Source organism: Gossypium raimondii, chromosome 3 (genome assembly GCF_025698545.1).
Source record: "Gossypium raimondii isolate GPD5lz chromosome 3, ASM2569854v1, whole genome shotgun sequence".
NCBI classification, from domain to species: Eukaryota; Viridiplantae; Streptophyta; class Magnoliopsida; order Malvales; family Malvaceae; genus Gossypium; species Gossypium raimondii.
This window is the reverse complement of record NC_068567.1, coordinates 17,802,016-17,815,489: the sequence shown is the minus strand read 5'-3', so window position 1 is coordinate 17,815,489 and position 13,474 is coordinate 17,802,016. Positions and strand designations below refer to the sequence as shown.

Here is a 13,474-nt window from a genome sequence, read left to right as displayed (position 1 = left end):
TGTTAGGGTTTAATTTAGATTAATATTAGTTTTGATTATTTTTATGGTAAATATATATGTTCTTATATATTTGTAAAATAGATCCGAATAAATTTAATATATTGAATATTATAATAGGTAGATCATGATCACTTTATGCATGTCGATTGATTGGTTAATTTATAATTTGAGACTTGTTAAATGATACAATTAATTATCTTGTATATTTAAAACATTTAACCCTAACCATTTGATTTTTTGATATATATGGCTATAGCAATACCGGATGCAAAAATATCGATACTTAAGTTCAAAATGATAAAAACTTATATTTAGATCCATACGAAAATTTTTGTCATAAAGATAATATTGCTAGCATATTTCAACTTTGTACAACATTTTTAACTACATATAACTTGTTGTTTAATAGATTTTCACTATATTTTGTGATTATTAAAAATATTAATTTAGGGAATTTTTGGGTTTGGTCGGGGTTTAAACGGTCATGATAGGGTTTCTTAAGAGGTTAATATTAGATTGATTAATTTTTACGGTAAATATATATATGTTCTTATATATTTGTAAAATAAATCCAGATCAATAAATTTAATATATTGAAGTTTAGTATAGTTTATATTATAATTAATAGATAAATATATATATATATAATAGGTGTGTGGTACTTGATGATCATTTTATGGATGCATGTTAATTTATAATTTGAAGATTGTTAAATGATACAATTAACTAATAATAGTTGTATATTTAAAACATTTAACCCAAATTAACGGCCATTTGATATTTTTGATATATATGGATATATATATATATATATAGTTATTAATTATTTAATTTGTATATATAGGACCAAAATAATATTGGTATAAATAAATAAATAAACAAATAAATAAGTAGGTAATTATGTATTTGTTAAATAAATAGGTAATTAATTATTTAAATGTAAGACACAAAAAAAAGAAGAGAAATTTAACGGCGTTTCTATATAAAAACGCTGCAAAAGGTAGCCTTTACCGGTGTTTTAGTCAAAAACACCACAAATATTACAATATACGACGTCGTTACGTGTTAGGGAATCAGTTTATATTGTGGCGTTTTATAGGGAAGCGCTGCTAATATTCTTGAAACTCTGTCAGAACGGCGTCGTTTCAGTTGAATGATGTACTTTATTACTGGCGTTTTTCGGGAAAACGCCGCAAATATGTTTACAATTTTGTGAAAACGTCACCGTTTCTTTGTGTAATTGAAAATTTAGTGGTGTTTTTTCCCCTAGCGCCGCAAAAGGGCATGCAAATGTGACTAAAAATTAATTTAAACAGCGCCGTTTCTTTAAAGGCCATTTAACCCGTGTCCTCATCCTTTACGAATTTATTATCGGAAAAAAATGCATTTTCTATACCAAATTTTATAAAAAAATTGTTTTTTTATATAAAGAGACAAAATTTGTTGTACCAAGTTTATTATAACAAATTTCATCTATTTGTTAAGAGGACATTTGAAGCTTCATACGAAAATTTGTCATAAAGATAATATTGCTACCTTATTTCAACTTTATACAACATTTTTAACTATATATATATAACTTGTTGTTTAATATATTTTCACTATATTTTTTATTATTAAAGAATATTTAGGGAATATTTTGGTCGATGCATGGTATTTTAAGGAGTACGGGCCGGTATATATGAATTTAAGGTTTGGTATTTATGGTTTAGGAGTTAGGGGCTGGGTTATGCTTTAGGGGTTACAGACGTGAATTTAGGGGTTAGAGATAGGGTTAATTAGGGTTTAGGGGGATTTAAGGGTTAGAGAGGTTTTAGGGGTTTGGCCGGGGTTTAGGGTTTCTTAAGAGGTTAATATTAGATTGATTAATTTTGGAGGTAAATATATATGTTCTTATATATTTGTAAAATATAGATCCAGAATAAATTTAATATTAAGATAAGTTTTGAGTATAATAGGTAGATGATCACTTTATGCATGTAGCTACATAAATTGATTGGTTAATATGAAGATTACAAGGTTAATTTATAATTTGAGACTTGTTAAATGATACAATATAACTAATAATAGTTATATATTTAAAACATTTAACCCAAATTAACGGCCATTTGATATATTTTTTGATATATATGGATATATATATAGTTATTAATTATTTAATTTGTATATATAGGACCAAAATAATATTGGTATAAATAAATAAACAAATAAATAAGTAAGTAAGTAAGTAATTATTTGTTAAATAAATTGGTAATTAATTATTTAAATGTAAGACAAAAAAATGAGAGTTTTAGCGGCGTTTCTATATAAAAACGCCGCAAAAGGTATCCTTTACCGGCGTTTTAGTCAAAAACGCCACAAATATTGCAATATACGACGTCGTTACGTGTTAGGGAATCAGTAGCGGCATTTTTCCATAAAGCGCCGCAAAACTTACATAACTTTACTTAAACGGCGCCGTTTCTTCAGAGGACAAATTAACTTAGATCTGTGTCGTCCTCCAATTACAGCAAGAGGGAAATTGCAGAGAAATTAGGAGAGAAATTTTCTAAGTGTCGAAAGGGGAGAAAAATTTTCACGAAAAATACAAAGGAAAGAAAGGTGGTCGGAGTCGATCTTGAAACAAGGTGGGCATAGCTGCGAGATTTGTCGATTGAATAGGTAAGCCGTTTCTGTTCTTTTTCGATTAATTTTTTTAGGTTTTAGGTCAGTCTAAGTTATTTGGGGTTTTAGGGTTTCGATTAAACAACATCAGAAATATGGTGAATCATTAGATAAAAGCGAAAAAAAATTTAGGGTTTCTTTCCGTGTTGCCTTGATGCGTTGTTGTTGCTTCTTCATCTCCTTCCTTAAACCCCTATCCGACCCGATTTGTGGATTTCTGGTGTCAATCGTCAAAGTCTTTTACAAATTAGAAAGTGAGGTGAGAATCTTGATTTGTGGTATCAATGTAGTAATCCGTTTTAGATTTCTTATATCTGCATTAAGTTGTTTCGATTGGTGGTTGATAAATAACTGGTGTATAGCAGTGTTAATACGAAATTGTGGATTTTGTGAGTTCCTTTGTTACTGGAGAGTTTAAACAATAACCTTGGAACAACCTCCGATTTATTCACTGCAATTGATTGAATCGTACAATTGCTGGTGAAATTATGATACGTTTACTTAATACGATTTGACTTGTTTTAGTTATTTATAATGTTTATTTTTTAATGGTTTAATTTATTGCTTGTAATGCGACTATTGTTATATTGCATTTGTTTTTTTTTAATATATACTGCGTTCCTAACTATGTGATTTATTTATTAGGAAAAACTAAAGTATAAAAAGACGGAGTACGAAGCGATTGCTTCTAGTGATAGTTCTGTTCATCTTGAAGACATTGATAATCGGATTATTACTGAAGTTTTGGGTCCTGAAAGGTATGGTCGGGTTCAATTTCAAGGATCTTTTATCAGCCCAACCCAATATTTTGGATCTAGCTCGCACCAATACATGGCTTCGGGGAGTCAATCTCAAGCTGAAGTTCAGAGGTTAAAAGACCAAATGGCTCAGATGCAAGCGACCACATTTGAGGTTCAAAGGAAATATGAAGAACTTCAGCAACAACTTAAAACAGAGGCGGCAGCGAAGGAAGCAGAGGCCGCAGTGAGAGAAGCAGAGGCTGCAGCGAGAGAAGCAGCAAGAGAAGTAGAGGTTCAAAAGAAATATGAATAACTACAACTACGACTTCAAGCAGATGCGGCATCGAGAGAAGTAGAGCAGAGCAAAAAGTACAACGAACTTCAATAGCAGCTTCAGATTATGATGAAGATGTTTCAGCAGTCGCAACTTCCGCCGTCATAGTGTATATTGCATAAATATTTTTATCATTTTAACTTTTAACGTTTTTGTAAAGAAAAGTATGAATTCACTTTTATTTGTTGATATTAATATTATTTTAGTCATTTAATTTGAAATATTATATAAATTTATTGTTTTTGGTTAGTTTAGATCTGGTTGCTTTTGATTTGTTGTTGCAGGAGGGCTGAAAAAAACATAAATTTTTATTTTAAAAAAATCCCAAAATTAGTGGCGTTTTTTAAAAAAGCGCCGCTAAAAGTCATATCATATAGTGGCGTTTATGAAATAAGCGCCGCTAAAGAACACTACATTTAGCAGCGTTTGTAGATGAAGCGCCGCTAAAGAACATTACTTTTAGTGGCGTTTTTTACCAAGCGCCGCTATAGAACATTTACTTTTAGCGGCGTTTTTTTCCTAAACGCCGCTAAAGATCATGTTCTTTAGTGGCGTTTTTTCCAAAGCGCCGCTAAAGAACATGATCATTAGCGGCGTTTTTTCCTAAGCGCCGCTAAAGAACATGATCATTAGCGGCGTTTTTTTCCTAAGCGCTGCTAAAGAAGGCGTTTTTTTCTGTAAGCTCCACAAAAGTTAGCGACGTTATCCTTAGTGGCGTTTTTTGTGGCACTTCCTCAAGCGCCGCAAATGCCGTTAGTGGCGTTAAAAAACGCCACTAAAGGCCTAAAAAAACGCCGCTAAAAACCTGTTCTGGTGTAGTGTTTATCCTCCTCTTATAATTCACAAAAATTATTCAATATCAAGTTTATCCAATTCTTTTTCTAATTTATTTGTACAAAAGCAAAGAATACTTTTAGTTTCGTGCTTCACTTTTCCTACAATTAATATTATATAATCTTAAAAATGAAAGTTGTTAAGCACCAATCATTTCATTACTTTTGAATACACATATTCATATTTAATATCAAGTTTGGAAAAATTCGATGGATTTCTTTTTGTTTCCTTTATAAAATTTTAATTATTTGTTTATTAAATAATTTGTTTTAAATTAAAGAAAATTAGAGAAAATTTTGAATTTGGTTAAATGCATAATAATATTTACAATCTTTATTCAATTCTTTTAACCGACTCAATAATCCCAAAATCAAGCATTTATTCCAAATATAAGTTAAAATTTCAAAACTAAGCATTTAAAACCATGGAAAATTTACAAATTAGATAGAATTTATACAGCTTATCAAGGAAACGTATGAAATCTTATTATAATAATTTTCTAGCACTATGCCCAATTTTAAAAGAATAAAATTAATGAAAATATTAATAAAACATGAGCAGCTAAACAAGTGCAATGTTAAGATATATTGTATTTTTAGCGAGATAATTTAGTTTAAGATTACGTTTGTTTCAACTTAAAAACTTTTACGAAACATATTTCTAGCCTTTTTCGATATTTGTTTCATGTAAAATAGAATGGTCAACGTAAAATTATCCCTTTATTCCAATAAAATGTCTTACCAAAATTTTTTTCCATAAGACATTTTCCAAAATGATAAGACTCTGTTGATTGTAACACCTCATACCCGACTTGAATATTAGGTCAAAGCACCGGGATGTTACATTCTCTACTACATTCTTCACTTATCAAATATTTTTTTATAAACTTCATAACTTTTTTCAATTTAGTCCCTTTTGTCATAAAAGTTCAATATTAAATAATTAATCATATTAAATCAATTTTCTTTCTTGTTACACTTGAATCACATAATTTATCTTAATATTTTGTTTCACATATCAAATTTCTATGTATTTCACTTCTATTATTTCATCCATATTTTTTCAAATTTAACAATTTAGTCATTGCCATCATAAAATTCCATATTTCTCACAATTTTACTTTTACAATACTTTATGCATATTTCATCATCTCATAACACATTTATTAAACTTTTATCATAATTTCCTTTTTCACATATTAAATTGTTTAGCACTTAAGCTTTTGTATATTTTTAAATTTGGTCCCTATTGCCATATAATTGATTTTTCATCATATACGCACTTTAATCAAATAATTCATTATAATGTTTTATTTTGCATAAAAAATTTCAGGTATATCACTTCTCTTGTTTCAATTATAAATTTTACAAAGTTTATAATTTAATCCTTAACATGATGATGAAGATTCATTTTACTATAATTTCACCGTAACATCATTTTGTAATCAATTCAAGATTTCATTTAAACTCTTTATCATAAATCTCAAATGTATGTTTATTTTATTGAAAATAGCTTTTATGAAATATTTTCAGAAAATCTACTAAATAACAGAAAATGTTTTACACAAATTCATCTAAACACCATAAAATATTAACTTTTTTAGAAAAATAATTCTTTTTTCATAAATAGAAAATTAAACAAACGAAATATTATAAGAAGAGGCAGCCAAATACCTAAAAAAGATGACTCTCCAATCCAAAAGCACAGTCAGAACATACACGTAAAAACAAGCACCCTTGGAACACCCGTAAGCACCAAAACACCGCAGCATTAGACTCCATAAAAATTAAAAATCACCGAAGTTCTGCTCGAAGAAACTCCATTGCATTTGTTTTCTATGGATTGCACTTGCTTTTTCCATGGCAACAATTTCACTGCAAATCAAAGTTAAAATAAAAATAAATACCCATGCATCTTAATTAATCAAATGATAATAACTTGGATGAGATCATAAGAAAGATTTGCAGAAACACACCCAAGGAAGCGAGTAAGATTAGCAGCTTGAACCAAATGTCCACCCTCACGAGCTATTAAGATTCCCAACATGAGACCCAGCTTGATTCGAGTCAAGCCTGATTGCTTGGCAATCATCTCAGCTTCTTGTTTCAGCTCATCGTATTGCCTCTCAATCTCTCCAAACCTTGTTATTAAATTTCTCTGCTCAACTCTTAAGCATTCTTGATCTTCCCTTACCTTTCCCATCTCTACTTTTAGTCGTTTGGCTTCCACCCTCGCTTTCAAATGCTTCCACATTTCTGGTTTCGATGCCACATGATCAATTCTTCTCGGTGCCATGGGGATTACAACAGTTGTAGGCTTGTAGTAGCTCAAGTTCTGAACTGAAGAAAATTGAGTTATGATCTTCCAAACTAAATATGCCGCTAACATGGTTTAAATAAGGAAATTCAGTGAGCAGCTTCGCAGGTAATGGCTAGCAGGTTCGCAGGCCTTGGCTAGCAATGAGGGGGAAAGAGAAAATGTGGAAATATGAATATTTTAAATATAGATAAACCGAAAATGCTCTTGAGATATTTTTAATAGCCTTAACCTATGATTTTTATCCAAAAAGGTATTGATTTTATGACTAAAAGTACAATTATTTTAATTTTCAAGCTTTTATATTAATTTTTTATTATGCAATTCAAATTTTCAAAAAGTAATTAAGTGTGTTATAAATATAAGAAATTTTCAAGAATTTTCAAAATTTAAAAGAGTATTTATATTAATTTCTTGAAATTTTCAAAAAATTCAAAATATTATTTTGATTTACTTTCAAAAACTATTATGTTATTTTCTATTTAATAATTTATTCTCATCAAATTAGCAGCATTAAATGCAAATTAGTTTATAAACTAAAATTATTTTTATTTTAACATTAAAATGAAGAGAGTAAAAAAGACTATAAAAATAGTATAAAGGATTATGTAATCAATGTATAATATATTAAAGGCCTTTTTAGTAATTAGCCATAAATATATCTTTATAGTGTGAGTGAGTCAGTGGTCAGCATCGACTTGGGCTCCGAGGTTGGTATCGCACCGTCGTTCAACTGTAATCGCACGATTGAAGATATTCCAAGAAATGATTAAAAAAGGCTTTGATTCGATAAGGTCAAATTCTATTGGAAATCCTTGTATTATAAGTTTTTGGTGGATTTAGTCCTTTTACTATAGTTTGATATTTTTTTTTCCCTTATGAAACGTATATTTCCGTTCGTATTCAACTTTTTCCTGTTAGTTCTGTCAAGTAGTTTTATGTGACTCTTTGACATATGATGAAATGGAATATGTAATTTGAGATTCTTTTTACAAAACTTTATATTTCCTTTTTTAGATCTTAAAAAGATGTAAAATGAGAAAAAAATTTCTACCTTTGGCTTTGCCCTGTTGCCTGAAATAAAAGGGGAAAATTTTTGGTTGCAATGCTCCATTCTCATTCTCTATCAAACTCTAAACTAAATCCTCTCTAGTCTGCACTTGCCAACAATATAACCATTTCAAGACTTCAAGCATAGAGAAGGAGGAAAAGGTGTAGACTTGTGGGTAAGTTCCAAAATGGCAATGCCGTTAGTCCAGCAACCACCACCAGTGACTGAAACGCAGCAGCCATACAACTCTAGCACTAGCCATGCTTCTTTTGGTCCAGTTATAGCCGTACTTTTGGTGATCTTAATCTTAGGCATAGTGGCAGGCACCATGGCACGGCTGTGCATTGGGAGGAAATTCATTGGGGAGGGTGAGTATGAGAGTGAAGGTTGGATTGAAAGAAAATGCTCTTCTTGCGTTGACGGCCGGATATATTCTCCGCAACCAATGGCTAATTCTTCGGTTCCAACATCAAACCCCCACCACCTATAACGTTGAGTCTTGGATATGACATCTTTTTTTGTTTAGTATTAGCAGCAACTTTAGTTTGAGAAGAGGGAGAATCAAGTTTCAAAGGCATTAATGCTTTGTTTTTGAATTGAAATGTTTTGTCAATCTTGACTTGGTTTTAGCAGTAAGAATTGTCACTCTCATTCCACCACTTCTTAGCAAGGAATATAAAACTAGACGGTTCAAACAGTTAGATGATCTGAAACATATTGAAAAAAAATCCAAAATTTTGGTTAAAAATCAAGGCCAAACTTGAATAAAAATCCCAAAAATTCGACTTTATTGATTTTTAACTTTATTTTTTTTTTCGTTAGTTCTATTCGGTTCAACAACAATATGATTCAATGTCTATTGTTTATCTTTTTTTTTGAAAACTTTCACTAAATTCAATAAAATATAGGAACAAAAGATCACAAATGAGTTCAAAAGAAATTAAACCCCATATATCCGATTTTATTCTCTTCCTTTATTTTCATTAAATTTTGTAACTAATAATTATAAATTAATTAGTATTTATAATTATATCATATGCTTTTATAATCTATAGATTATAGAATATATATAGATTATACATAGTAAAAGGAAAACAATACATCATCTAAAAACAAATGATTTTATCACCAAGGACCATATTTTCCTAATATTTGCTTTTTCTACAAAAAAATACAAACTAAAACTAGTACCTGATCCCACAATACTTCAATGTGTGTCCCACAACAACACAATTATTTATTGTGAATGCAATCTCGACAAATTTTATATCAACATGTCACCTACTTAATTCAATTAGGCTGTACATTACTTTTTTGTTTTTCATCTCTAACATTTATTAGTAATTAGGTTATACATTAATTATTCATTTGAGATAAATTAGAGACTGCATTACCCTTTATTGCACTAATAGTGACCCATTAAACTATATCTTCTGAACTTGTGTGATGTTCCAGTAACTTTATCCCGAAGAAGATGAAGCTAGACATGTTCTTTTATTATTGGATTTGATTCCCCTATCATTGTGTAGCTATTGAATTAACTACAAGTTTTTTCTCAGTGATGTCATTGTCTATTTTTTGAGACAGGATACCTAGTTTGTCGGGATTCAAAAGTTAACCTCAAGGCAGAAACAGGAGATGATATTGCCTTTCAACAACATGAAAGTAACAGACCAACTAATGCAGTATGATGAGCTAGCTTGACTCACAATACGTAAACATGTAATGATCTTACATTAAATGAAAATTGTTAAGTAAATTTTGAAGCTTTCTAATAAGATCTTAGAAAGAAAATACTTAGTTCAGGACCAGGTGCACCATCTGGGTTAATCATGTGTAGAGCTTCCGAGTCCTTTGAACCCACCACCCTCTCAAACCTTGCTCTCATGTAGGTTAATTCTCCATCGCTACTTTCCTTGTGATTTAGGGTTGGAAGGACGCCTGCACCGGTTGACACCCCTCGCAAAAGCTGCGTAACATGAAGCTCGTCGTCACACAAATGTTTCTTCCTGATAGAGTAACCCATCTTTCTTCCATTACAGTACACTGCCCATACAAACTCCTCCAACAGTTTCTTTTTATGAGTCTTGGTCTCACTCTCTAGTGCTATCCTGACCATGTCAGATTCCATTTCCTTTTGCAGTACGCTGGTGAGCATCGGTAGCTCGATCACAATCATTGGCACACAATTGGGATCAGCTTGTATTGCTAAGAAAACTCGGCCTTTACGATACCCAAAAATTGTACATGTTGCAGCAGTATGGTTCAACAAAGGCTTCCGGCGGGGTTTTCCCATCTTGCAACCTGAGGTTAGCATAGGGAAAAGCTTAAACATACGCAGGAGACCGCCACCATTACTGGAACTTTTGTGCTTCTCTCCGGGAGTAGGGTGGAGTAAAGACAGTATTGTTGGATTGTCCATTGGGAAATATAGACTAGACTGAAGTGGTGGTGGCATTATTGGACTTTATTAGAGTATCCAATTCAAGAAGCTTGAGGAATACTATTTTGGGGGGCTATGGAGATTGGGAAATAAAAGGAGGGAGAGAGGCAGGTGGTTAATTAGTCACTTTGAGGTGAGAAAGGGAAAAGAGGAGAGACTAGAAACTTCTCAATATTTTCAAAATAATGTCGCATAATAATTTGCAAGTAAGAAGTGAAAGGTTATTGAACTCAATAATATATTCAATAATTACAAGGTTGTTTCTTTGTGTAGTAATTTATGATGAGCATTTTAGCATTGTTGTTGAGTAAAGTTAAATATTGTACCTATTTTTACAGATATTTTAGTATATTAATAAGTAATAAATTAATTTAATTAGTAATATTTAATCGCTTTATTATTTATTTTAGTAAACAACTTTTATTTTATATTTGACTATGGTAATGCATAGGTAATAAATAATTTATTTTCTCATATTATTATACTAGTAATCAAACCGATCCAATAGGAAAAAGTTAAAGAAAATATAGTTTTTTCTTCTAAAAGTTGGTTTTATGTGAAATAATTTTATTATTTCTACATATTTAAATTTAGGTTAAAATATGTGATAGGTCCTATACTCTTCACAAATTTGAGATTTAGTACTTATATTTGTATTTCTAGAAATTTAGTCTTTTACTTTTCAAAATTCAAAATTTAGTTCCAATTGTTGACACTGTTAAATTATTTTTGTTAAATTTATTAGTGTGATAGTTTGAAATAATTTTTTTACTTAGTAACAATGTAACTAAAAAATACGTTGTAATGAGCTTGAATTTAACAAAATAATTTTAATAATTAGACTTGAATTTTAAAATTTGAAAAATAGAGACTAAATTCTTAGAAATAAACGTACATAGACTAAATTCCAAATTTACAAAAAGTATAAAACTTGTAGCATATTTTATCTTAATTTATTATTATTATTTTAAACGTTTTTTTTCTCATTTCAAATGATCTTTAGGATAATTTTTATTTTGAAAGTAATGCCAAATAATATAAATTTTCGAAATTATATTTCTTCACCACACACATTTTTTACAGCCTAAACTTTTTCTAAACCAAGCTTTTTCCTCACTGCAATGCCATTTTAGCTTAAATCTGTGGCTATTCATGCTTGAACAATTATGCCTAAACAAATAATTGGGTCTAAAGTGGCATATCTATTTCAAACAAACATCCGTTTATCCTCTAGAGAAGTCGTCAGATTAGGACGTAGTAGTAAGTTATGTCAGAAGATTTCAAAGCCTTTTACAGTATTGTCTGATGATCTAAGTAAAGCCATAATGGAGAGTGAGAATTGGATTGGCAGGGTGGTAGCTGATTCATTTGGGTTGCCAGACAATGTGAACGACATCCATTATGGTGTTGCTTGTGGAAATGGAATTATTTTCATTTTTCAACAACCAACATTTCTAATAAATGATGAAAGAGACATTAATGACAAACTGGAATCACATACCAATAGCGAGGTGGTGGCAAATGAATCTACCATTTTATCAAAGAGAAGCTGTTTCTGGGCAAGATAACAGAGTAAATGAGACTGAAGGGCCTGGTACGCATATCTTAAATCAGATTGACGACGGACAAACTCGGCCCATATTAATAGGTAGGCATAATTGAATAGTAAGCTATAAACTATTGTTTTTGTTTGAGTTAGATATTTATGTTGTAAATACATTAAATGGATGTCTATAACCTTTAAACATTTATGAAAGTAATGAGTTAAAACCCCCATTCATTATTAAATATGCTTAATGTACTTGTTAATGAAGTAGTTAAATAAGCTTCATTTATTTATGTTGCATTGAATGTCAATGGCTTATATATAGAACTCTTTTATAAATAAAAAGAAGATAGGAGAAAATTATTTGTTTACTTTAAGTGTTCTTTTATTTGATTGTTTTATAACACGTTATCGACGAGCTTCTACGAGTTTATAGTGAAGTTCACGTCATTTCGACTTTATATAATTTACCCGTATAACTCCCATTAAACTATATATGGTATACGTATTTTCATATTTCTTTTATATTATTTTCTAGATGAAATATTTGCTTTGGGTAACATTTACACATTTATTTTTACAACTCAAATCTAATAATGATAATTATATATACATGGTTTTTTTATTAAAAGAAATTTCAATTAATGTAATTTGTGTTAAGTTATTATTATGACTATTCCTCTCTATGCCAATATTTGGCATACATATTATTATTTAGCAAATTTGGTATATATAATTGAATTATTTTACGATTGAGAATGCTTATTATTTTACTAATATTTTTTTTTTATATTTTGATTCATGTGATTATAATGTCAAATCTTGCCAAACTTGAATTTACAGCCTTAGACATCTTAGGCAAGAATTATTTGTCATGGGTGTTAGATGCTGAAATTACACCTAGATGCTAAAGGTCTAGGAAATACTATATTAGCAGATAAAGAAGCATCTAATCAAGATAAGGCAAAAGCAATGATTTTCATCCGTCATCATCTACATGTAGGATTAAAAGTGGAATATCTCATTGTGAAAGACCCTCTTGAGTTGTGGAAAAATTTGAAAGAACGATTTGACCATCAGAAAACGGTGATACTCCCTAAAGCTCGCTATGATTGGATGCACTTACGGTTGCAAGATTTTAAGATTGCAAGTGAATACAATTAAGAACTTTTTAAAATTAGTTCTCAACTAAAATTATGTGGAGAAAACATAACTGGTGAGGACTTGTTTGAGAAAACATTTTTAACCTTTCATGCTACTAATGTGCTCCTACAACAGCAATACCGTGAAAAAGTTTTTAAAAGGTATTCTGAATTGATTTCATGCTTTTTTGTGGCTGAACAAAATAATGAGTTGTTGATGAAAAATCATGGAATTCGTCCCACTGGTTCTGCACCATCCCTTGAAGTGAATGTAGCAGTACACAATAATTATAAAAATAGAAAATATAGAGGTCGTGGCTGTGGTTGTGGACGTAGTGGGGGACGTGGTCGAGGACATACTAGTAATCGTTATCATGGTGTTCATAACAATAATACTTCTAATC

At 30.3% G+C, this 13,474-nt stretch overlaps 2 protein-coding genes across 2 annotated transcripts; both read right to left on the bottom strand.

Moving 5' to 3' along the window:
* Positions 1–6,160: 6,160 nt before the first annotated feature.
* On the bottom strand, positions 6,161–7,109 carry LOC105796136 (uncharacterized). The gene is made up of 2 exons (XM_012625745.2): positions 6,548–7,109; positions 6,161–6,446 (listed from the first exon to the last, which is right to left on the bottom strand). The coding sequence occupies exons 1-2, from the start codon at positions 6,958–6,960 to the stop codon at positions 6,359–6,361; spliced, it is 501 nt and encodes a 166-aa protein (XP_012481199.2). The 5' UTR covers positions 6,961–7,109; the 3' UTR covers positions 6,161–6,358.
* A 2,300-nt stretch (positions 7,110–9,409) lies between these two features.
* Positions 9,410–10,592, bottom strand: LOC105797349 (protein MIZU-KUSSEI 1). The gene has a single exon (XM_012627335.2). It carries the CDS (start codon positions 10,395–10,397, stop codon positions 9,711–9,713), a length of 687 nt encoding a protein of 228 aa, XP_012482789.1. The 5' UTR covers positions 10,398–10,592; the 3' UTR covers positions 9,410–9,710.
* Positions 10,593–13,474: the final 2,882 nt, after the last annotated feature.

Coding starts and splice junctions, on each gene's coding strand:
- LOC105796136 (XM_012625745.2), bottom strand. CDS start 6,960: ATGTTAGCGGCATATTTAGTTTGGAAGATCATAACTCAATTTTCTTCA. Junction 6,447..6,547: donor AATCTTACTCGCTTCCTTGG/GTGTGTTTCTGC, acceptor TTTGATTTGCAG/TGAAATTGTTGCCATGGAAA.
- LOC105797349 (XM_012627335.2), bottom strand. CDS start 10,397: ATGCCACCACCACTTCAGTCTAGTCTATATTTCCCAATGGACAATCCA.